The sequence below is a fragment of the Battus philenor genome, unplaced genomic scaffold (assembly GCF_028537555.1).
Source record: "Battus philenor isolate CCGP_79_NKW_IND1 unplaced genomic scaffold, ilBatPhil1.0.hap1 SCAF_5, whole genome shotgun sequence".
Lineage (NCBI taxonomy): Eukaryota > Metazoa > Arthropoda > Insecta > Lepidoptera > Papilionidae > Battus > Battus philenor.
The window spans coordinates 509954-536509 of NW_027181715.1; the positions used below are offsets into that span (position 1 = coordinate 509954).

Consider the following 26556-nt stretch of genomic DNA (forward strand, 5'->3'; position numbering starts at 1 on the left):
ACCGGTTTTTCATTATCACTTTCACCAAATTTATTAATATACAAGTAAGATAAATTCATTGCAAAACAGTATTGTCACTTGAAAAATTCTTTATACATCCTTCGTGGTTATATATATATATATATATATATATATATATATATATACATACATATATACACATGCATATATGTATTTATACATGTATATATATTAATTTTGTAGTATGTTCCATTGTGGGGTAGGTGTAATAGCCTTATGGAACATACTATGAATAGTCAAGCCTTTCAATTTATGTAAATTAGCAAAAAAAATCGAGTCTAGTGTGAAGGGGTCTTAAGACTGAAGTTGTGTGTGGAGAGGGCTTAAGGTACAAAGCGCCGGTCTAGGCCGGGCGCTGCTCCGCTAACTGGTCTCCAAGGCGACCGCGCTGTTGCGTGCACTATCGGCACCTTTATATTTACTACTCACAGACTCACAGTGCGGAATTCTGGTGCATTACACGTCCAAATCTAAAAACTATTTCATTATTGACGTATATCTGAATTCACGATATATTCTGGGTCGCGGGAGGTCTATCCCATCTCAGAGCGAAAGTTAAATTTTCACGTCAACACTAATTAAATTTATTTTCTGCTTCTATGTTCGCTTTAATTAAGATTCTTGTATAATATCTCTGCTACAACCAGTAAACAGAGTTGTAAAGAACTAGGATTCTTCTACTGGTGTTTTCTTGTACAAGATTTCTATTCTTAAGAACGTGATCTTAGGTATTTTTTCTTATTCTTTTTCCTACTTATTCCGTCACATCTCTTTTTGAAGCGCGTCTCTATTTTATGGTAAGGGTAATCCTTAAAAATAAGGTTTTAGTAAAATAAATAAGCAATTGTTATTATTAGCTATCCAATTAATACATTTAAGTTCGTATGATTAAATAGTTGATCATATTTAAGTCCATATGAAGATAATTTACGAAACTTTTTAAACACGTAACCCGACCTTTCCGTACGACACATTGCCGTATTCAACCTACACTGAAATTCAATTATTATGCATGCGCGCAATGTATGTATCTAGAACTTTCCACGTTTATTTACGATAAACTGAAATAGAGTAAGCCGAGTGTGAGGGCGCTCGTGTCGCGGCCGCATCTCGGGTGACATAACACCCATGTCACGCACACAACCGAGCGTTACACAGGAGTTGCGCCCGCGCAGCGAAAACCGGGTCACGGCTCACGCACACACGTAAGCGACGCACACACAGAAGCCGCGTGACGCACGCGCCTTTGCTCGGATTGCGGATGCTTATGGCAAAATGAGCGGATTTTTAAAAAAAACCTACATATATGTAATCCGTAACATTAAAAGAAAATCCGACTGCTTTCTTTAACTCTCTGATATCTTACATGATTATCAAAGGAAATTTACGTAAATGTCGCTTTAAAATATACGTGAGGAAAAAATACATTGCAAGCAAAACACCCTAACGTAACAAATTAGAACAGGAAAAATAAACTAGATCTAAGCCTACTAACTGTAAGCAGGCTCGAGAACTACAAACGGGAATCAAACTCGGTCAAATTAATTTTTTCTCTATACTAAAAGGCAGTTAAATTCTAATGAGAACTATGCGCCAAATCACTTCATGAACTGAGGCTGGATGTCGTCTTGGACTGTCACTTGATATGCGATTAGCATCTCGATTTTAGTGCGCGAATTTTGGCTAGATTGGTCACGATTGTCCTATTATGTAAACCATTTAATGATAAAAGACGCAGAAGAACTGCGCTACAAATATTCTTTTCTTCTCTACGCCAAAAAAAATTTGTCAAAATGCCGGTGCGATCTCGCTTCTGTGCATATATTAGTTCATTAATCGTTTATCATTTTATTGACCAGGTCAAGGGAATGGCGGAATTGAATTCTAAAGTGCAGGGTATGTTATTGCAGCGCGACGGTTGCATGCAATCTGTATCAACATGTACAAAGTAAAGCCACTTTACTTCGGTTGAGGCAGGTCAGGATTCGACCCGTTGTTAGTGAACTAGCGCCATCTATCGACGCGCCTGATAAGCTGCGTCAAAACTTGTCAAAATTATGATTTTTTTATCAGTGAAATTGTTTTTCTTTTGAGAATTGATTTGCTAATATACGAATTAATAAGATTTTTATATAAACTACTATACCGATAGAAAAATATATATAGATATCAGAAATTATAATGTGTTCTTTTTAAATTACTTCAATGAAAACTTTAAAAATAAATAGACGGATTTATTCAAAGAAAGAACTGAAATTTCTTTTACCTGACTTGCGCTCGGGCCGCTATATACTACAATTTTACCTGATTCGGACAATTGACGTAAAGAAATGTGCTGAGCATTTTTTCTATATATGTTTTATGTCATCTTTCTAAATTGTTTTATTAATTTAATATATAAGAGAGAGCTATTTTTCAAAATACCATCTGTGTTGATTGAGTAATTTGAAAATAGAGCGTTTAAAATAATATCTTTTTACTTTCCCTTATTTAATAATTTGAATTTCGAGCCATAACTAATTAGATTTTTATTATCACAATCAGTAATGTAACAATATCTCTTTTATTGAAATAATTACTCGGATGAACCGAAAAAATTTATGATTTTTGAGGTCTAAGGCTCTTGCGCAAAGACACTCCATGGAGTTTTTGCCTGGAAGATTTATACCTAGCGACCGATACCCCACGACGGTTTCATAATCCGGCGAAATAAGAAACACATCAGTCTGAGTTGAGATTTCTGAAGGAGCCCTAGAGCTTGCTAAGGTGAAAAGGTATTGTACTTACACTAAGCGACTTTACTGCTCTGTTAATTCAAACCCGATGAGGTTAGGAATGTAGTCGAAGGTGTGAAAGAACATTAGAACGCGAAGAACAAGAGAAAATCTGAAGGGTATAAGAAAAATGAAAAGGAAATTGTGTAGAAATGAAGGAGAAAGATTAATAAATATACAAAGCTGAAAACAATTATTTTACCCATAATTATGAAGTCCTTGCACCAAACAAAGCAGAGGGAACAAGAAGTCCCCCAAACCTGATGGGATTAGAAATGCCATCAGATATTTATAAGTGATACTGAAGAATGAAATAAAAAATGAAATACTAAAGAATTCACCGTTACAAAGATATATAAACACTAACAAACGTCAAGGAAAGAGACAGGCGATTCGGCGACGTTTTGGAGACGAGTTGAATTTAAAACAAGGCGCGTTGCGAAATGCCGAATTGTTGTTGTTCTAATAAACATTGTCCTTGCAAAACATACGTCACGTTCAGGATAAACTGGACAATTGGGCATGTATTATTCATTGACTGATATCACGTCTCTTGCAACCGTCTAGGTGACCTGTTATTACCTGCCAAACAGTAGGTTTGCCGGCGTCTTCCCTTGTACGCAGTTTTTAAACTTTAACACAACACTTTTAAAAACTGAACATTGCAATGGCGTAGTTCAAAACAAACAATTCTAAGCAAAATTACCATTATAATTAGTTGACTTCAACTTAGGTTTAAATAGTTTACGATCTAAGTTAGTAAATTGTTTAAGAGTCTTAAACACTAACATTCAAAAATGTGAGTAAAAATTTTTTTTTCGGAAATATTGAATGTAATTATAAAAACAATGGCACGGACGCTAATGCTTGTGGAATATAGTTCCAAAAAAATACCATGTACGCATTCTTTTGGAACAAAATATCTTTCCTTTTGTCAAGATATAGCAGTATTCCTTATTTTAGATTCCTGGGACCTACCATGTAAGGCATCTGTGCTTGTTAACCTATATAGATGATAGATGTATACTGTTTACATCATTGGCTATTAGTGGAAACTGTAAAGGGGTGAATGAAATAATTATTTCCAATCACCCTGTATATAATAATTGCTCTAAAATACGTTACAAGAATTTATTATTTGTATTGTAATAATATTGGAATACAATAGGCCAAAAATTACAGACAGTAAAAAGTCAGATGGAACAGATAATATGTCATTTGAATTTCGAAAACGCTTTTTCTTTCGACATTATCATTACTATATTTATTATTTTTGAAACTATTGATTTTTGATAAGGTGTAGTTTATATTAATTGATAGAAAATAAGCTATACATTCACCCACTTAAAACTTTTACATCTGAAACTTTTTAAAATAAAATATTATGAGTCCGACAAATTTTAAAATACAAAACACGTGCATTAAACACTAGATGAATTGTCGTCCATATACTTGTGAAAAATGATGAGTGGTTTTTCTCCAACGTTTTCATTAGTGCTAAAATATTATCTTCTCTTAAAAAATTAAGAGTATTTCTTGTGGGGATTGTATTTTTTGATCACTGTCAAAAATTTTTAGTCTTTCGTCATTTGCAACTTTATCTAAAACACTAATGGCGCTTAGACTAATAATCTTTATAGTAAGCACAAATGATCCCTCGAGAGTGTCGTCTTAGATGTGATGCTACAAATGTCTTGTACATGTTGCTAGATTTAGTCCTGTTTATAAAAACCTCGTGAACTCAAAAAAAATCTCCAATCGGGGTATTACATGAGATATTCGACTTGGAGAATTTTACTAAAAGTGCAAAACGTTATTGTCTTTTTCAACATTCCTATTTTAGGTTAATTTTGCTTTAATTTTCTTTATTTAGTTAAATTCATCAACAAAGAGTAAGAGAGGACGACTGTTAGGACTGAAAGGTTCTAGAGTAATCATAAGTCGATAGATGCCTATCAGCAGGTGGATTGAAGACATAATTAAAGTAGCGTGAAATCGCTGAACACGGGCAGTGCAAGACATCGTGACGATCTTTGGGGAAGCCTGATATCTGCCAGCATGATGATAAATAATAGAAAGAGAAAACAAAAATCGAGTTATTTCATCATATATTCAAACTGCTCAGTACATTGATTCCAGAGAACTCCGTCATAGTATATACGTCATAGCATTGATGTCGCGTCACCTGTTAATTGGGGCGATCGCCGTCGCCTTGACCGGCCGCCCCACATAGATTTCCATGTTATTTTAACAATACCACGAATGTGCAGACCTTGAGGACATTCGCTACCAATGCGGAATGTTCCGCAGAGTTTTCCTTTTGACCTATTTAAGTGTTTACATTTATGTCTAAATGTTTATGTGCAATTTTGTCCGTATATTATAAGAACAGTGTGAACATTTATATAGGTTCTGTTTTTCCTCGGCGCCTAAGTTTCGTACTCGATATTTGCGATAATACCGTTGATTCTACTTCTAGTTTTTTTTAAAAGACAGAATATATCGCTTACGATTATAATATTGTCAATTAAATTGGCAATACGTATCAAATAACACAAGCGAAAAATTTTATAATAATGATTTTAGCTTCTCCTCGATCCAATCTGATGGCAAGTGGTGATGCCTTCGCTGGTAAAACCCACCAGCCCTATTCACTATTCCCTAGAAAGAAATCACGTCATACACATTTGAATGTAAATACTGACGTAGATACAGTGATGTACAGTACAGTGAGTACGCATTAAAATGACGAAGTTAAATATTTTGACCGCATGCAACGTCTGGTCAAAGGTTGGATGCAAAGTGCGTTTTAATTTCTAGAATTAAAAATGTAAATGGGGAAAAACCTAAATCATGCGATACCTATACCAGATATAACACAGGATGTTTGGTTATTGTTGTACTAGCTTTGAAGGAAGCAAATAATTAACATACACCATCGTTCATTCACCATAGTTCATTTGCCAGTAAAAACCTGTAAACTTTTTACACCTATTTTCTATCAATCTATATAAAGTAACTTTAAAATACGTATTTACGTAATTACATTAACTTATTCTTACAAGTCAATAACATCTGGCAGTACGAAGTCTGTATTAAACTTCAACTTTTGCGAAGTCCATAATAGCGTTGTTTTTCTCTCAGAGGGCAGGGTAACGTATCTAAAAGATTCCTCCTCTTCACCAACAAAAGAAAGGTTATGCGCGTTTAGCTCTTTGCCTAAGGTAGCACACAACACAATTAAGCTGTAAATACAAACTTTAATAACAACCTGCTAGCTAACTGTAATTTTTTTAGTGTATTTTTTGTCGGTAATTAGACACACTTGTATAAGAATGTCACATGTGAGCGCCACTTCACTGGCGTTTTTGTCGGTATCGGGGGGTGGAAGTTCTTTCGGCGAGATAAACGAAATTTGCCACTTGAAAATCTGTTTTTGCGCCGGCTTAAAATAAGGCGATAAAACACTAATGCGTCCATTAAAGTTGGGTAACAGAATTCAGGAAGTTGAAGAGAGATTATTTTTTTTATTTACGAGTTCACACAGGGAATTGAATTGTGAATTATATACAATCAATGCAGTAGTGTAAAAGTAATCCAGAATAAAATTAATACGTAATATAAAAATCAAAATGACGTGTGACGGTGTCCCATAAATTAACGCCAAGCTGAAATCAACTTTTGAGCCAGGTACTAGTAATTGCTTCTTGAGTGTTATTGAGAACGGTTGGTGACTTCAGCTCTATCCAAAGGAGTAGAAGCATTCGCCGTTGAAACTACGGTAGCATGCGAAGAGCAGGGGTTTAAGCCGATAGAAGTCCGACATAATTGACCAGCAGAATTTTCGAGAAAAGAAAAAAAGATACGAGTTGCTACTAACCCTAGAAAGTTAATTTAAAAAAAATCTATGTCACCTATTTTGACGTTTTGTTCAATTTGGATTAGTAAAACTAATTTTCATTTAAACGCATATTCGTTTTGAAATCAGGCCATTGCATTAAGAATTTAAATTTCGTATACACAAAGGTTAAATATCTTAATGTGAGGTTAAAAAAATAACTATTTTAGTCAAATTAAAAAGAAAGAACATCACAGGTACCTAAAATGAATATACTTTTGTTCAATGGTAATAATTAAAAAAAAACATGTCAAATGTCATTAATTAAACTTCTGTCAATCGTTGGAATTGTTTTAATTTTTTTATTATTATTTAATTTGCCAGTGTTGACCTACGATAGTAATCAATGTTGTGTGACCGCTAGACTGTAGCTGTTTTCTCGTTACGTACGTTTGGCTATAATTGCGTAATATCTGAATCAGAGGCCATGCTTTTTTTTAATTCGTAATAACAGGAAAATGTTGCCATTCGATTCGTCGAAAATAATATAGGTCGATCTGATTAATGGTTGGAATTATTTCTTTATAACAAATTGACGTTTATTTTACTATCTATATACGTTTGCCAGAAAGTCTCTGATCTTCTACGTACTTTTTACCATGTAAAAATCTTTCTTCCTTGAAACTGAGGCAATGCTTGTCACTCTTTCTCTTTTTATTGACTATGGTGATGTGCACTACTTTGATCTGAATGCAGACCTCAAAAAATTCTACCGCTTTTTGAATATATGCATTCAATTTATTTTCAATCTCCGCAAATTCGACCATGTATCGTCCTACCATTCTAAGTAAAAATTGCTGCCTATTTTATTGTTAGCGTCGTTCTTTGCGTGTACTCTTTTCTCTTTACTATCATCTCCCACTTCACCTGCCTACTAATAATCTCAATTACAGTTCGTAGCCCGTATATACAAAACACCTCGCCCCTCGAGCGATTGTCTACTCAAATGTCCCTCCCTTAGTACAGACTTTACTCACACCTTCGCAATACAATCTATTCTCCTCTGGCAGGCTCTTCTTGATATAAGAATGACCAGGAATTGTTGCGAATTCAAAGTGAAGGTTCGACAGCTGTTTCTTGATATGCTGATGGAATCACGATAATTGGATTTTATTTATATATCACTATAGTAGTAATTATCTATAAGGTGTTTTTTATCATCATGTGATTTTCCTTTTCATTTTGATTATTCTTTTATCTGTCTTTTATGGTATTTACTTATTTCATCTACCTTTATTATTTATTTTTTTTGCATGCTTAAACGGCGCACTAGTATAAAATGTATTCGGTATTAAGTTCGCCGTGAGCCAAATCTGGCGAATACGGTATTTGCAGAAAGATATCAGTCGAATTTTTGACGCTTTTTTTTCAAAAACATGAAGCAATTTTGGCAATAATCGAGACTTGACGCTTTTGCGACACAAAATATTCTTGAAAATGATTTGGGTTGAGCCAAATGAATGTCAAATGTCATAAACAGTTCTATTAACCAAGGAAAAAAAAATATACTGATTTCCTTAACCCGAGAGTTTCAAATGATAATTTTACTTTACTTTTTAATCACAATGTATATCGTCTTTTTGATCGAAAAAACATAGTTGTATCCTATATGTATAATTCTCAGTGAATTGCCAACGCGAAATAGAAATTTTCCGTCGTATCACTAGCAAGGAAAGTTTGTAATCTCAGTCAGGACTTTCACTTCCGGTGGCGAGATTGACGCCACAACACCGTCCGACGTCAGACGAAATGACTAGCTTGAGTTCGCACGAAACACATTAATCCATAAACCAGGAAATATTCAAGAAAAGATGTCGTCATCTTCACATCACCGTGGTATCTTAATGGTTGACATGGCCTTACCCCGAATCTGATTATTACATGCGAATCAAGTGATAGTAACTTAGGTCTCCTGTGGTGTCTCCAATCACACCATAGAGCATTCGCCTGAGCAATCTAATAACTAAACAACGTTCTTTCAAATTAGTTATAGCCGAAGCTCTAGATTTTAGTTCTATAAACAGATCTAGGCTAAATACTTTCACGTCTCTTTTTAAAACTAGGTAGAACTGTAAGTTTCGACGAGTAAACAGAGCTAAACTGTGTCAAAAAAATCATACCTTGTCAATTTGTTGTAAGAAAATTGACATACAGTAACAGTTCCTAAAAAAATTTGAATAATAGATAATCCTTGGTTTTGTTTTGTATTAATATTATTAGCTATTCTATTCAATACATATAGCGACATGTATGTGATTATAATAATACAAGCGATAAACATATAAAAAGTAGTGACAACACGACAGTCATGTCCATGTAACAACAGCGCGGCGTCGTGTTACATTATCGTTGGACATCAAGAAAACTTTCTCGCGGTAAAAGCGGCGGATCGCGAAAGGAAAATCGCCGGCACTTCCTCGAGCGGAAACTAAAAGTGGATTATAATCGCGGGAGAAAACTGCACGCCTCGCACGCTGCAGCGAACATTGCATTACTTTTACATTATGAAGCGACATCTTTCGTAACAAAATTAAACTATCAAAATTTAAGTTGAGAACGGTGACATCTATTTTACTCTAATGATACGATAATAACATTTATACTTATAATTTACACTTGTAGTTTCTACACGCCGTTAGATGGCGTTAGGAGGTAATTTTAGTTGATGGTAAGCAAAACCACAGACTCTAATAAAACTTACCTTTACCTCCACCAGCATCGTGCACCTGCGGCTTTCCACTCGGCACCCGCTGCATCGGAGATGCATTTCCATAACTCATTCCCGTTCCGTTGTAATCTGTACTCATCGGTTCCTGCTTGATGCCGCTAGATGTCGCGGCCAATTTTTCAGCCAACAGTGGATTGGCTGAGGCAATGTTATATCGTCCATTACTGATGTTATTCGCCACTGCACTGTTGATTGCGCTGGTGCCCGACCTCAACAACTGCTGCAATCGTTGCTGTCCACTATTGGGCAAAACGAGCTGGGTTTGTTGGTAGTACGGGCCTTGTATCTGGCTGCCGGATGCCGGTGATATATTATTGTTTTCTTCTTGCTGAAATATTAAATAGATTGATATAACGAACGCGCAATTACGATTCTAAAACTACTTAAAAATATATACAAGTAAAAATCAGAGAACGCTGGATGCCTTCCGCTTTCTATGGGTCTTATTGGAAATGTATGGGGGAGGCTTATGCCCAACAGTGGACGACATAAAATGTGCAATAAACTTTTTAAATAAATGTTAGAACATTCTTTGATAATATTTTTGTGAAATTTCCAATTATTTTCATATTTTGTATAAATAAGCACAGAATGAACTTTAATCTGCCGCCATTAATATAACTACGGAAAAGCCTACGTAACTTGCATATCAACAGGTTATGGAGGAGTGCCTGTATCCAACTATGGACGTCCAAGGGCTGAAATGATGATGGCACTTTGCTTTTTCCCGTCAATGGTTTCCTTATTTCAGAACTTCATGTCCGACTTCAAACGAATACTTTGTATATAGCAGTTCTTTAAAAACCATGGAATAGAAATTTCCATAAGATTGTGCCATGGTCATTATCATTAGATGATGAAAAAACTAAAAGTTTTTTGGAAAATGGTCGAAGGTAGAGAGTTTTATAACGAACCTTTATTTCGATGGGCGGCACGGCAGTCGCGGTGGAGTTGGTGAGGTCGGTGAAGAACGTGTCGAAGTTGTCGAACGCGGTCTCCCCGAGCTGCTTCAGTATGTCGTCGGGGTCGTCCGCGTCCGCCTCCGCCAGCCCCACGATGTTGCTGAGCTCGGCCTGCGACAGCTCGCCGAGCGACGACGCCATCTGTTGGAGAGCGGCCGCCTGACCGCCGCCGGTCACCGCGTCCTGTAGCACAAAACCCATACTTTGCAGATACAAATGGACTTAACTAAACCAAATAAGATAATTGCTTTTAATGTGAAAATAAAGTATTTTTATTTACTCAAATTGAAAAGTACATTACATAAAGGGATTATCGTTTTGTGGAATACGATAACACGAATCTGGAATTTCATTTTAAGGAACATATCTAAAATTAAAAGTAAACAATTAAGATTTTTATTAAGTGAATAATGAAACTAAAGATTTAATTAACGTTTTAGAAATTTTGAATGTCGAATTAGAAATTTCTTAAGAAGACAAGAAACTAACTAAAGTATGATCTGCACCAAGTGAGTCAATAAAGTAAGGTAACAAACCTGCAGGCAATTGGAGAGGTCGACCATCCTGCCCTCATTTTCGGCTGCCCACCACTCGTCTTCAATAAATGGCATCGCCAGCGCCGGCCCAGATGGCGCATGCGTCCCCGCCACCTTGTCGCGGCTACTTAACGCCAGATGGCGCTGTCCTAAATCGCACTAACACTAGCACACGCGATCGGCACACTTATAACTAATACCACTAAGTTTAAATTCGGTTAAAACGTTTGGCAGCGTTACGGACGGATCGTTCATTATTCGATGTAAACAATCTTGGCGTCGCTTAGATACTAAGTTGCTTGGAACACATGACGGTTGGCGGTGTATTGTCGCTGTACGAGATACGTTGCTTGCTTTGAAGGAGTACTTGGTTGTGTAGGGCCAGCTTCGCGGCCAGGTTATCTCACTCCCCTCGATCCACTCCTCTTCAGCAGCGACCTGAGAAAATATAAGGCGTAGGCTTTCACGTCTTTAAAAGTATGTAGCTTAACAAGTAAGCTACAACTTACGTCTTAGAGTTAAAGATAAGTCTTTTCCAAATCGATTTTATTTTTGATGTTTCTTCTCTTTCTTGTTATATTTAGTAAATTCTGTGCTAGCTTCTTTCCCAAACAGACATGAGAACCAAGTGATGTTAGACGATTACAGTGTGTGCAGGTGGTAGGAAATTTAAATCTGCAATTCCGCTCACCATCCGTCAAGGTTTCTCACCATAAAGTAGACAAATGGATAATGAATACGGTTTTAAGCGTGTCTATGCAAGTTATTTCGTGAAATATACATTAATAACGTCGTTTATTTTGGGTTGGATAACAACGCTTATACAAAAGTGGTCACTATGAATGATGCTACGTGAATATTAATATGAATAAAAATAAGAAGTCAATCACTTCTATTCTTTTAAAGTAATCACAGAAGAGACTATATATATGTAATAATATATGTTTTACCGTCTATGAAAGGGTGATAGAAGTTTTTTATATTATTTTTGTCGTAGAAATAGAACAGTTTATACTTTTTTATGGTAAGTATTGTAAGGGCAGCTGTGCCCCGAAGTCACCTGGCGATGTCCCGGTGGATGACGAACCTACGGCGATGCGGCATAGGTGCTGGCGTCCAACGCGCTGCTCTCGCCGCATACGTCGCTCTGTAACAATTCAAATGACATCATTTAAAACCTTTTTTTACTCGACCTACATTGCTGCTCAAATGTCATTAATAGATTCCGCGGGATCGAAGTAGCAAGGCGAAAAGGGCGTTTAACCCTTAGGTTCATTTAATCTTAACTAGAAACGTGAAGAAAGATTGAAATTATAAGATAAAATAAAAAAAATAAAATACGTTTTTTTCAGCATAGTCACTTTTAACAGAACTCTTATTGATCTTCGACTTATTATCTGTTTAGTTTTTTAACCTACGTTATTTTTGACTGTACTCTGTTTCGCAAGGTGTTATAGTTGTGGAGAAGAAGCATGAAGAAAATCCAGAAAGAAATTGTAATATAAGTTATTGTTAAAGATGTAAGGAGAAAGTGAAATAAAATAATAAATAGAAAAAATAATCTACCCGAGTTATAACGTCCCTGATCCACACATAAGAGGGGGAACGAGAGGTCTCCACAAAGAGGAGTAATTTAAAAAAATATCCCAGCACTATAACTTAATATCTAATAGACGCGATCACCTGTGGTCAGTCAGTCCCAAGAGCATTTGTTAAGGCTCTTTTAAGGTAGTGAATATCGTAGGCTGATGGGGGAGCCGTAGATCTGGTCGCTATATACTACAATTTCACTTGATTGAGATTCTGCCGTGCTCTTAGATTTGCCATGCTCAATGTAGTGACTAAGCTCAAAGGCCCCACGGAAGGTCTACGTCTTGTACCGTCGTCAACATCCGTTCAGCATTTCGATAGCGCTAAAGAGGACGGTATATGGACTTGATCGGTTGCTATTGCCTGGTTAATAATACTATTGCCACCTCGGAAATCGTTAGCGCTAAAAGAAGTAATGGAAGAAACTCTAGCATCGCTTCTATCTATAATGATGGGGGGTAAGCGTTCCTTGTGATAAGCGATCCGGTCTCGAAGAGACCGGTTGGTTATCAAATGGTTACATAAACCTTTTCTTATTTTGTCTAAGCGAGGCGAAAGCAGGGCAAACATCTGTTGGCAAGTGATTAAATGCATTCACCGTCCAATACGTCACTACTTAAATATTAATTTTCGACGTTCTATAGTATTTGTTACATGTTTTGTTTTACCTCAACTGTCAAGAAATATTGTTTATTTTATTTAAAAACATCAACGTGGATCCTAAATATATTCGATCACAAGTTAATAAACAATTTTCAATTTTAAAAAGGATACGGCAAGTCAATAAATAAATATTTAATACTAGGTGAACATACAACCTAGGGTGTCAAAAAACGCTTCCTACCAGTCCCATTAGATATCTACGGAGCATAGCATAGCAGTTGCCTTCTACGGCTGGATTAATAAAGATAATAATAAAAAAAATCCGATTACTATAGGATCATAAGTTATGGTAAACTTCCGATATCATGAATCGATGTGTATACTTATAGCATATGTATGAACAAATGTCAAAGACAAACTATTATAAAAAAAACAGATTGTAACATTTTTTTTAAATAAAAGCATTAATATATTATTGAAATATAATAATCTGTATTAAAAGAGAAATTCAGTTTTTAATGACAACTCAGTCGCAATTCATGTAAATAACAACGCAAAAGAAATTAAAACGATTCTTTATTACGTTTAAAAACAACAATGCGCGGAAGACGTCGCTTCAATTCGTAGAAAACGAAAGAATTACACCAGTGTGGTAATAATCTAACAATGCACCCTCCGCCCACAAGTTTTAATTATTGGACAAAGAAATAAAGAAATTATAATTTTATCTTTTAAACGTTTCCTATACGTTCTCACTTTCTTTTTTATCACTGGCTCTATGTTTTACTTACTTTTGCCTTTTTTATTTTCACATTATAATAATCTATTTATAGTTTTGACATGTAAATCATGTTATAAACGTGTGGTTAAAGTTTGAAAGTTTTATAATTCTTTGTGAGAATCCAGTAAAATATTCATTGAAGAAAGCTGATTGCGTAATTGTTATATGTTTTGCATAACGAATGGCATTTAAATATTGCTTTGGTATTGGTTCTTTGTATAAATGCATCGCTTTTTAAATTTTAAATAGATAATTGCATCACAGTTAATATGATTATGTATGACTGAACTCGTCGATGGTCTAATGACTACATTCTTATGTATCCTCATACAACTACATAGCTAGTAACAACGGCGTGCATCGCGCTTTTATCTATATTTCTTTGTACTTGTAGTCTAACATTATAGTTGTCTTGCTGTCAGAAACAACCATGTGACAAATTAATGATGTTTTTTTTTTAAATATTTTATTAATAAATAACCTATATATATAATTTCGGTAAGACTGTCTGTCTTATCCATCGTCAAAATAATACATCGGTTATGTCTGCCCAACAAGTCTGTCCGTCAAATGTTTTTTTTGTACTATTGTCCCGTTTAAATTAAAGAGTAAACATTTTATTACACATCAATAAATAATAAAACCTGAAATACATATTTAATTATTTTCCCGAGTCGTTGCGATAAGAAGACGTCAATATATTAAAGAGCATCGGTGGAAAGTGAAATGGAAACGACTAACTGGATCGGAGCGTTGACACGGGCGCCATGTTGGCGTCGCCATGGCAACGCGCAAGGCAGCATCACACGCGACATGGATTCACAAGCACAACGTCGGAATTTTTCTAATTCAGTGAAAGTTACTTTTGACGAAACTAATGTCAAGTTTGATATTTGGGTCGAATACAGTTATTTTGATTAGAATAAAATGCTGTGATTTGCTTAATTGTTTATTGCGTTTCTATTTGTTTACCTCGCTTCATAAATATTTTTCGTGTCAAAAAGGTAACGGTAGCATAGGCGTAGAGAGAGATTTTATAACGAAGTAGAGACGTAGAGAGATATTTATTCTTAATAAAATAAATGTATGTTGTGTGAAGAAAATCATATGATTATTATATATTGAACGCCATTACGGCATGCCTGTATTTGTCAGTCACAGGATTATTTACCCCAGCGGGTATAATTACATGAAAAGCTTCCACAGTCGCGCGACGCTCAAGTTGCATCCTTACTGTCCTATCAGCCTTTGCTTGAAGTCCTTCGTCTGTCATCAAGACGATTATTTCGACGTCGGTTGCGATTGACGGATTAGCAATCGGCCAATAAAATATAAAGGTTCAAGTGGCACTTACAGAAGTGTTTCTTGAGCTCATGACATGGAATGGTAATATTGTACCATTAGATTAATATTATTCTATATTTATAAGTCAACCACGCTAACCAATACATATATGTTTAAACTTTTTAGTCCTTAGCGTATTTATCAATTTGATTCATAGTAAAATACCAAGCTTATTACTGTTGTGTAAAGAAATTACGCATATTACACAACAAGTATACGATGAAACGTGCAATGGTCTCTCTTATTCCGAGGCTGTCTCTTTCGCACATTATATTCTAAGACATTTTCTCCATTCCGTTTTTAAAATTTATTGCTTTGTTTTTCGGTAGTTATAATATATTTATCTTCGTAATATACTCATTATTAAAATTACTTTTATTTTTTTATATTTCGAATATAAGTACTACAACTTATTGCATACTAAGGTCGCTAATTGTATACTAGTACCTAGACTTTGTTTGTTTCCGTACCTTTCCACACTATATCGGTGATCTTGGTTCTTCTAAAAACCCTGAGCATAGCTCTTTCAATTGGTCTTTGAGTGATTTTGACTCTTCGTATAAGGCGCTCCGGAAGTGACCACGACTCGGATCCATATGTTATCATTTTTTGTAAGATGTTATTTAAAAAAAATTGTTTATGTATGTTATCGAAAGAATAACAATTAAAAATCATAAATCGTTTTTTTTTTTCAATTATAAATAAAGAATTGGATAATTACTAAACCAATTATACAACCTTTAAAACAAGTTATTATTTTTTAATCTGTTATTGCGTAGTTTTACCGGGTAAAATGTTTAAAAGATTAATTCGTCCGGCCTCGATTCGTTTACTTCCTACTGCACGCTGATACAAGGTCCTTGTGGTGGAGCAGCGTGGCCGATGAGCAACATCTCGTTAATAACCAATCTACACAGATAATGTTACTTATATAAATATTGACATTAGGAATAAACGATGGTTTTTTTATTTTACTTTAACTTTACATGATATTATGTTTGTTTCTACAATTGACACAATATTTTATGTGATAACTGATGAATAACATAATATTTCGTGATCTTATTAATAAGAATAAAGGATAAGATATCCAAATGATGTTTTCGAGACACACGTTGCAATTATTTTGAACGGAAGTTCAACTTGAAACCATTAAAAAAATAATAAAGACAGTCTCTCGTTTTTGTTTAAATATGTGTAAATTTTATTGTAAATAAAAAAAACTATTAATAATAAAATTAATATTAAAAAGTACAACAATTAAAATATGTATCGAATTAATCTATTAATTAGAATAGTGTAATAAGCGCCATCTATGTACGCAGTCTGCATTACGTACTGACTTGGTATGATTAAGTGTAAAATGATCACGATTTTAATTTTATTCACTTTCTTCTAAGTAGTTTAAAACATTATTTGGATTGAATAAAAAGAAAAAAAGGATTACAGAATTTTCTGACAAAGAATTTTTATAACAAGGTAAAACGAAACGCAACTTTGCTTGTTATGACAGCTAATGTCAAATGGCGAATTGTCAAGGCGGTGTAAATTACGGCATTATTTGTTAAGGTTTTTGATATACTTTCGCGGAATGTCCGACGATTCTTCTACTTCTGAATCGGAAGTTAGCGCGTGCAGCTCTAAGTTTGATCCCCTAAAAACTCTTTACTCTAGTAAAAGCACAGCACCGGTGGAAAATGCGCCAATGTACGAAAGTGTTAACCAATATGAATCCGCATTAGAAAGTAAAAATACGATTTTTGCGGTTGGAAATAGTGCACTAGTTCTTAAGCTAAAGGCAGAGAAGGAAAAAAAGAAGATGGAAGAGGCTAAAGAGTTAGAAGAGAAAAATAAACAACGATTTGCGCGATACGGAGGTGAGGTTATGTTTATAGAATTTGTAAACAAACATAATTCTTCTTCTATATTTTAAATAAATTAATATAATTTTATAAAATGGGGACAGAGGTATATCCTCAAAATGTATAGACTATGTATAGAGACCAACTTTCCAGGATGTACAATTGACATATCAATTTTAATCAAGAATTGATTTAGTCTATATATTGTATGTGTGACATCTTCATAAGAGTTTTCTATTTTCATTTGAGTGTAGGTACTGATAGTATTACTCAGGGTTGTTAGGGCCAAAAAGCTCTCAAGTGCTGACCATGCTCTAGTAGATGCAGAAAAAGTAGACCCCATACAAGGTAGCCCTATGACTTAAAGTTACAGGAAGTCACTGGATGTGCACAGTATAAAACTCATTGGTGAGATCTTTAGGAAAGGTCTTACAGTGGGCATCTATGGTCTGATTTAAAAAAATGAATTCAGTTTTAAATAAGCATTGAGAATGTGGTAAAGGTAGTAAGTTATACATAAATATAATGTGAAATATATTGTTTAGAATATTTAATTAAAAAATTATTTATGATGTTCATACTGAATTACTTAACATTACAAAAATATAGCATATTTATTCAGAAGGAAGGTTATTATTAAAATAATATGAGCATTTAAAAAAGCAAGGCCACTTTGTATATTATATTACTATACTAATATTCATTTCTACAATATTTTTTATAAAGACAATATTCCACAGTCATTAGCATTCATGCCTTTGTTTTACATTTTTTATGCTCACATTTCTGTTTGTGACAGTGTTTACTAAGTCTCTTAAACTTTTTCCTAATATAAATCTTGAACTAGTTATAATGATATTTTCTTAAATATTTAGTGTTTTTTGTTTTTCACAATGCTCTAACTTTGTCCAGTTTTTAACATTACGGGGTTTATGCAACCACTTCCTCATCCCTATTGCCATCCTCAGGTTGTATGAAAGTATCCGTGTGGTCATAGCTGATTCAGCCACAACTTTGGGTTGTGTATTTATGATTGAATCACTATTCTTAAATATGATTAAATAAGACAAGTATTAAATAGTGGTTATTTGTGACTCACCTATGGAAGCATACAACACCAGTAGGATTATACTAAGTAATTTATAATTCATGTCATATATTTTATCTGTAAATTTATATAAATTACTCATTGTACACAATTAAAAATAATCTTTGTTGTTATAATTTAATAATCAATATTTATTATTTATTTGGTTATCAATACTGTTTGTTTATTTAATTATTTTATCTGTTATCCTTGGCATTGGACTTTGATTTCTGTATAAAATAACACTGTTTTTATTGACATGATAGATTTGATAAAATATTGATAAGAATAAAGGCCAACCATTATGTGTGGATTATAGTAACACTGTCAGTGTATTGCTTGAATGATGTAACATGTTTTGAAAGGAAGTATGATAGGTTCATTATCATCATATCAGCCGATGGACACCTAGAGGAAGACTTGGGCCTCTTCCAGAAATTGGCATGATGACTGGTCTTGCATTGCTTTTACCTGCAACCTCTTATGACCTTCACTGTGTTGTTGGTCCACCTGGTGGAGGCTTCACAAGGCCGCGTCTATTTACTCTTGTTTATGATTTTGGATAATATGTAATTATCTACACATTTTTATTTTACGATAAGAGTTTAAAACAGAATTAAAAGCAATTAGTTTTAATTATATTTGAATGCCACGAACAGGTCCAGAGATATCTTTTCTGTCATTATTGATAAGTTTTTTCATCACTCGTTATATATAAAAATTGTTCCTTCATTTTGTCCTATTCCATAGAATTTATTTAGATGTGACATAACAAACACTAAAGAGTTTTTATATGCTTTCGCGCAATTGCGAATTTTGTTTTAACGCCATCTAGCGAGGAATCTCAGTATTACCTTTGATTTTTAGTTTTCTTTATTCTGTGGTATTATGATTAATGACTCGTCATGTTAGTTAATTTTGAAATGTGTCATTTCTATAGGATTTTCAGAAAGATTATTTTTAAAATGAATATTTATGTAAATAAAATCATAGAGTAGTGCGTGATAAATGCCTACAGTCAGTAGTCAGTAAATAAGACTCTTTTATTTTTTATAATGAGTACATTCATCAAATGTCAACTGATACGTACTATCAAGTGTATGACGATACGTAAGCGTCAAAACGAACTTTTTTAATAAGATGGTGCAGATCCTTCAGCTGAATGATTTTTTTTTACGGCACTCCAATTAAACATGCCAGTGTTTGCTAAATCTAATATCCTTCTAAACGAGACCCTCGGATGCAAGGAGCGCAAGACAGATCATCGTGTCGACCTTTGGCGTCTATCGTTTGACATAATGATGATGATGAAACGAGATCGCAAAGAAAAACAGAAAACAAGTGGTATGTCGAGATAGATACGTCACGTGAGAGCTATAACACGCCACGTGAACTGCAATCATAAACGACAGGATAAGCTATTTATAACATGCTACATAAGTGTAAGCGTTAATTGTAGCGATAAAAATAGCTTTTTCTTATAAAACAGGTCGTAAGATTTTTCTCAGGGAAAAATGTAAATAAAAAATCCGAGGTACAGACTTCTCGGGCGCCCTTCGGAATGCTGAAAGGGTGATATCGAAGATTGACAGTCCAAGCTATGGTCCACTTGTGGGGGCCCTTTAAATTAGTCACATAAAATGTTTGTTTAAAATGAGTGAACGGATTTTTCTCAGGAATTTAAGCGTTTATGGTTTATTCGCCATCCATGCGATTATCTAGCTTAACAGATTTTAGGCCAAATTCTTCGCTCCGGCCTAATGATTATTTTTGTAATCTTTAATTTTTTGCAAACAAAAAAATAGTATGCGATTAACATATAACTCCCGTAAGACTCGCGGCTGTGCGGGTCGGTTGGGGTCGATGCGGGTCGGCACGGGTCATCACGGGTTGTTCTAGGCCGCGTTCAACGCACGCCGCTCTGTGTCATAGTAGGCCGATGACCTTAGCCACCGGGGTTGCTAGCTTCACACCCACTACCCGCGTTTAGCGGACATCGGTGTTCACTGCCCGCATTCAAGTGTCAAAAGTGAAACTTGTTTACTTCATGACGTCATTTTAATTTGTTATATACGATATTAAATATAAATTTGATTGTTAAAATAATTATAAGTGGCCTAATTTATGTTGGATCGGTATGTTATGTTAATTGTTGCATAGTATCTGATATATAGATCCGTATTATGGCGAATATATTAATTTTTATTTTTAATTATTTGTGATTTTAGGTGCTAATTATTTATAGTTGTTAACATACTGATAATTGAAAAAAATAATTGATAATTTAGAGTTAACGAACGTAAATATTAAAGGTATACTTGGATGCAGCGCATGGCAACACCGGAGCTCGAATTCCCCGTTGAACTGGGATAATCTTCGGCCACCCAGGCGCGGGCACTTGCTCGATGAATGTGCGAAATTTCGAGACCGCGACGCTCCGGTTTGGACGCGTGTGACGCATGCCGAGCGCAGATAAATGTAGTAACCTGACAGATGTTATTTTTCTACCTATCCTACGCATTACGTCAAGTGTAGTAACTGAAGAAACACATTTTAAATGTTTTACGTTGTGTTTCATTAGCATATTACGTGTCAAGACAAGTTCTTAAAATGCTCATCAGAACAAGATTCACGTGACATTGGTGCCGAAATACAAGAGAGTTGTTCCTTACTGATCTACGCATTCATTTACTAGTGAAAAATCAACACAGTTCCACCATACTATTGGACAGATTTTTTATTTTAACTATAGATTTATAGTATAATACTGTTATAGGTACAACTTTTGAGCTCGCAGTAACAGGTCACCAGGCATGTTAACTCCTATTGACGAAACAATTCTTACTTGAGTTTCTTCACCTACTTCTAACAGTGTCTATGTAGAGTAATAAAAGACAAAACGCAACAATAGTCAATAGGTAAAGATAGATCTGTGATAAAGAAATAAGTAATAAAATGTTTGATATAGATTTAAGTTATAATAATAAAAATTGTAAAGCAGAAATGTTAAAAAATACAGCTAAACAGAATAATAAAAATGGTTAAAAAGCAGTCCAGGTGGAAATTTGAAGAAAAAGAGATGATGTATAAATGATACTGGAAAGAAAAGGAATGATATTATGTGAGGGTAAAAAGAGAAACGCGTGAGATAAATTGAGAAGGACAAAAGAAGAGCGAGGAAATAAAATTAGAAAGTGAAGGGTGACAGCCCAAGCCAAGATCCTCTCGTGGGGACCCTCGAGTTTAGTCACTGCATGGTTCGTCAGCTGAAGCGATATAAGAGCTAAAACAAATACCTATGCCTTTTGAATTACGATTAGTTTCAGCTTTCTCGCGCTGTGACCACCAATTCTGAGCTTTCGTCTTTTCCCAGTCACTTGACGGAAATTTAGCCTGTGCGACCTGTTTATCCAGAGAAATATTGTACGTAATTGCTCTGAGAGTTCTCCAGCTTAATGTGAACAGTTTTAGGCGAAATATTTATAGGTTTTGATTGGAAAATACAGTATTAAAAAAATATCATTACCGACTCTTATGTCGTCAGTTAAACATGGCACTTGATAATTATAAAGCAACTAAGTTAATACTTAATCTTAAGTTACGTATATTTTAAGTAGTATTCAATTTAGTGAATCGAACTATAATTGTAAAAGGTCCTTCCGGGTGATATAATGGTATTTCAAGTGGCTTAATAAAATAAAATTAAGATCAGCGGTCTGTCACCTCAAACACACGTTTATTCACGTTCACAAATCACGTTTATTCATCTGATCTATCATCTATAAAAGATTTTCTCCCTTCACCTTCATCAGCATATCATTGTGATGCGTCCTGGATGTAGTCGGTGACGTGGCGAAGTATCCACGACATAGGCGGTTGATTTGCATAGCGGGCGACGCCCGTGACCCGTTGCCCCGGCCGGCCTTGTCGCTTTGCGTGAAACGACGTTTTCTGTTTACTGTATTTACACACTGTACCACTACACTTGTCACAAGTACACGACAACAAGTATTTTTATCCAGAAGTCAGTACACTCAACGTATCACTTTCATACATCCTCCCTAAAAGACCGTCAAATATTAAATGGCTAAATCTATTGTGGAAATGTTTTAGAGTTTATTGAGCTGCAGGTCATGCGTTTTGGTTCGACGCCTCATGAAAGCCATCCTACGTGGGTCCAGTTATGGGAGAAACGTTGGGCTGCACTCTCTTATCTCACGAAGAGAATATTTCAACAATGTCTGCCATCGATGTCTTTCGCTGTTCTTATAATCTTCAGAAACTATCTTAATAAATCATGTATCTATAACAGATGCTTAATTTAAATTAAGTATTTTTAAGTAAACAGCCTTGAAGTGTCTTGACTTGTCATCTAGTGGGAGGGCTACCCACGACACGTCTACCGTCTAGTGGGCGCCAATCTGAAGTAATAAGTAATTTAATTAAGTAATAAATATTTATAAATGCGACTCAATGAAGGCGTTCCAATTATTCATTTATGCTCAATAGAGTCTGGCATACTGTATTTTTGCAGAAAGACCATGATCGCACAACTGTATGTTATATATGTGTATATCCAAAAAAAGTGTATTATATATTACGCTATAATAATATAGTAAGAGAAGTCATTATTAAAATTCAGATTACTACATATTAAAACTAATTATTGTTTACATTCTTTCCTGTAGACTTTTTAATAAATGTAACATATTTCACAGTGATCACTTAGTAGAGGATGATTGAAAATAGGTGATGGAAAATAGGCTTTAAATTTTGAAGCTAATACACCCCGTATATTTAACACGAAGTCGCTCATAATAAATTCAAACTGCACATTTCTGTTCGCAATGAAATTGTATAATTTTAATTTTTATTACCGACTGTCACAATTAGTGAACGATGTTTTTACGACGGCAAAGTGCTTTAAATGTCTTTTAGTAGTAAAAAAAATTAAAGGCATTCGCGAATTAGAAATTGAATATGTAAATTGGGTTCGTGGGCATGCGATCGCGTGTGTTTACATTGTTCCGGGTAATTTGACAAAAATGGCGCGGGAAAGTGGAACCGGGTTGCGTTTTAGCCAGCTGCGTAGCCACACACTCCTTCCAAATGACTATGACTATTCTTGGCTTTGTTCTCGCAACTATCTGTTCCATTTGAGATATTAAACACTAATTAGCTAATTCCAATGACTAGGCACACTGAAAATGGTTTATTGCGTACCAATTAAGCTTCTGACCAATGGTGCAACCAGACCTTTGTTGTATATTTCGGTCCGTTAATAAAAGTACTATATATAATAATTTTAATTTTGGAATACTGTCAGTAAGACGATTGCTTGTTACTCCTGTAATAAATCCACTGTCTCAAAACATGTCTCCCAGAAAATATCGGCCAGATTGATTGTCACTACCACTTTATCTAATGATAGATGAATCTGAATCCGTGAGTGGTCATTATAATACGTCTTTCTTTTTTTTTTTGTAACTGTAAATTTTAGAGCGAACGAGTGCTATTTAATGGAGAATGGAGGAATCAGTGTTTTCCCGCCATGTTTTCTTTTACATTTCGTAAGTAGAAGCTGATTATCCAACAATATCTTCGTGCAGAATCGAACCCACTACATATGATTTTTAAATCTTTAACCACTACGCTTCAGTACACTTATATAATTTTAATTTTACAATTATTATACTATTAAAGTAATATTCTAGAAAAAGAAAGTATATCATAATTTAATTAAAAAATCGAATTTATTAAAGTTTTGGTTAGGCGGGTTAGATTGGAAAGTATTTTTTTTATAACATGTTTATATAAAATAATTGAAATATTGTGATATACTCATAACGGTGTTGAAATATACTCAGATGATGTCGATAACCGTCGCTCTGTACCATCACCATCGGCTAAACGCACAAAGGAAGGTATCGCGGGGCGCATCTGCGGACAAGTTTTATCGTGTCATCTCGATATGAAATTGCGATGGCTAAACTGGAGTGCACATCGCTAGGCGGCTTTCTCGTGTGCGTTGCATAACCGCTTTCCACGAGGCATGCCGTCTCCCTTGCGCCCCGGGGCGTCGGTCAATGACTTCGTCCAGAGATTCGCAGGTCCGTCAGAAAGAAAATGAACCCGAGTTTTTTTACGAATTTTGAAGAGGCATCTTTTGAAGACCTTTTCAATACCATTAATATTTATAATTATCTTTTAATACCTCTCCATTTGTGCGTTTGGTTTTTGTTTCGAGAACCTTCTCTTCTCTTCAGGACCCGTTTGGAACTCATATAGACTTATTCTGAGTTAAAAGAAGCACGCTTATAAGTGAACTAAATTTGATCCGAGTTTCCATAGTATTAAATTGGTCCCATTCATTCGTCGTTTATCCTATACAAGTGATCGTTACAAATGATTACGTTACAAAGTGGAAAATGATATGAATAGGTGATGATGATGGAATCTAATAGTTGTCTCATGTTTACAAGCAGAATTAACTAAGCCGATAACGATGGTTACGCGCCGTTATCGCCGGCGACGATGTACCCGCTTTTATCGCACTGCCACACTTATCAGCGTTATTGCTTATTTATATTATTTTAAGCGGTAACACGCTATTATTAACTTGTTATGTTACGTTATTTCTAGACATCGTATTGCGGAGCGCGATGTGTTATCGGTGTAGATATTGTGTTACACCGGGCGGGTGTTTCTGAAAATAAACGCACAGAAACACTAAACATCGGAAACTAAGTCACGCGTCCACGTAATGTACGAAACGGAACGCAAACGGAAGTGATGCAACGGAACGCGTTTCGGCGCGCATCTGTGTAAACATGGCGCGGATTTCTGAATGGCGGGCGGCGGGCGGCGTTTCCCGCGCCCGGGCGACGACCCCGCCGCGGTCAGCGCCCGGGGATAGCGGAGTGAAAGTAATTCGCGACCGGCGACCGCTCGCGACTCATGCCGCCCTGGTACCTCGCCGGCCGCGATCCGCTTACCTCGCTTTTCGCACTCAATCCACCGCACACACTCGCACACACATACAAACCAACAGGTAGATAGATTCAAGTAATAAGTACTGATAGGCCCTTATTACTTCAATCTATTCCCTAAATTTTAATATATCCTGGATACAAAAACAATGATGGTAAAAGTCCTAAGTATAACAAAGTTACCATTTTTTATTTGACCAACAAGTTTGTTATTATACAAATAATTCGTCCCGAATTATAGGATTTTTTAATGGTTAATGATTATATTTTTCATAGTGCATTTTATTTTGAACAGTTTGTATTTTGTGGGTTGTTATAATTTTAAAATTATTTCACAATGTACAAAAAATATAGTTTAATTGCGAAAAGTAGTTTTAGCAGTTCTTTCGATGTTAACATAGTTGAGTTAAGAATTTTGAAATAGAGAAATATCTTAAAAAGTCCAATTTTAAATTGGAAAAAGGATAAATAAATAAATATATATAAATAGAAAAAAATAGTCTATTAATTTTGACTGAAACTGACTAGTAACGGAAAAAAACAGGATATAATTGAAGTTAGGTTGGAAAAGAATCTCCCTGGAAATTATCGAAGCCTTTGTCAAAAGGCACATTAAATTTCTAGATATAATTAATGAATAAAAAAAATGACAAAACACCAAAACCTTCCTCAATATAAAAAAGATTAAAATAAAGTATAATAATATTGCCGAATACAGCGTCGGCGTGGCGTATGGTCAAACATTATGAGCGATGGTCAATTTTCACTTTCTTCGAAATCGATTTATTCATATTTCAACACGCGTTCGTCTTTATCTGTTCAATCATAGATATTAATTCCGTCAAGTCATTGCTCTTAAAACTAATATGAAATCTTAGCTTTGATAATTTCTTTTTGTACATTGATTTATTAGAACTAAATATTACACATATATACAATGTTAAATTTGTCTAATTATTGCTTTCATTTCGATGACAGGCAATAACAGTTTCTTCGTTTATATATCATAAAGACATGTGACATGGTATAGACATTGACAAGACGTAGGTTCAGTTTTTCGAAGTACCCGTCTTTAAATCCTTTTTTAACACGTTCACTGCGGCTTGAGGTCGATTCAGCCTCATGGTAGACTTTGCACTGGTGCGGCGCGTAAAACTCGTGTTTTCTCTCTAGTGCGGCGGCTGTTTACACTCAACCGTATGAGGTATGACAAAGACAAATATAGCTTTCTTTATGTCTGCGAAGCATTGACTCAATATTGTAAATAAATATTGATGAACATGAGGCAGAAAAGGCCTCAACCGCACTACTAGGAAGTTCAGCTTGAGGCTGATTCGACCTCAGCCGCACCAGCTGAAAGTTCTTCAAAATTGGGGCCGCA

The 26556-nt window shown here is 35.1% G+C and overlaps 2 protein-coding genes across 3 annotated transcripts in view; one reads left to right on the top strand and one right to left on the bottom strand.

Moving 5' to 3' along the window:
- The window catches only part of LOC137929971 (ecdysone-induced protein 74EF-like), a 188403-nt gene that overhangs the window by 129132 nt on the left and 32715 nt on the right, over positions 1 to 26556 (bottom strand). The window contains exons 3-6 of one of the 2 annotated variants that reach the window (XM_068773133.1): positions 11980 to 12066; positions 10920 to 11357; positions 10336 to 10566; positions 9395 to 9749 (exon numbers count right to left, since the gene is read on the bottom strand). In XM_068773133.1, the coding sequence (XP_068629234.1) occupies positions 9395 to 9749; positions 10336 to 10566; positions 10920 to 10994 (661 nt within the window). In that variant the 5' untranslated portion in view covers positions 10995 to 11357; positions 11980 to 12066. Of the gene's footprint in view, positions 1 to 9394; positions 9750 to 10335; positions 10567 to 10919; positions 11358 to 11934; positions 12067 to 26556 lie in introns of both variants that reach the window. The other variant, XM_068773132.1, reaches the window with a different exon arrangement.
- Lsm11 (U6 snRNA-associated Sm-like protein LSm11) overlaps positions 16777 to 26556 on the top strand; it is a 45971-nt gene continuing 36191 nt past the window's right edge. The window contains exon 1 of the mRNA XM_068773135.1: positions 16777 to 17114. Within this exon, the coding sequence (XP_068629236.1) occupies positions 16829 to 17114 (286 nt within the window). The 5' untranslated portion in view covers positions 16777 to 16828. The remainder of the gene's footprint in view (positions 17115 to 26556) is intronic.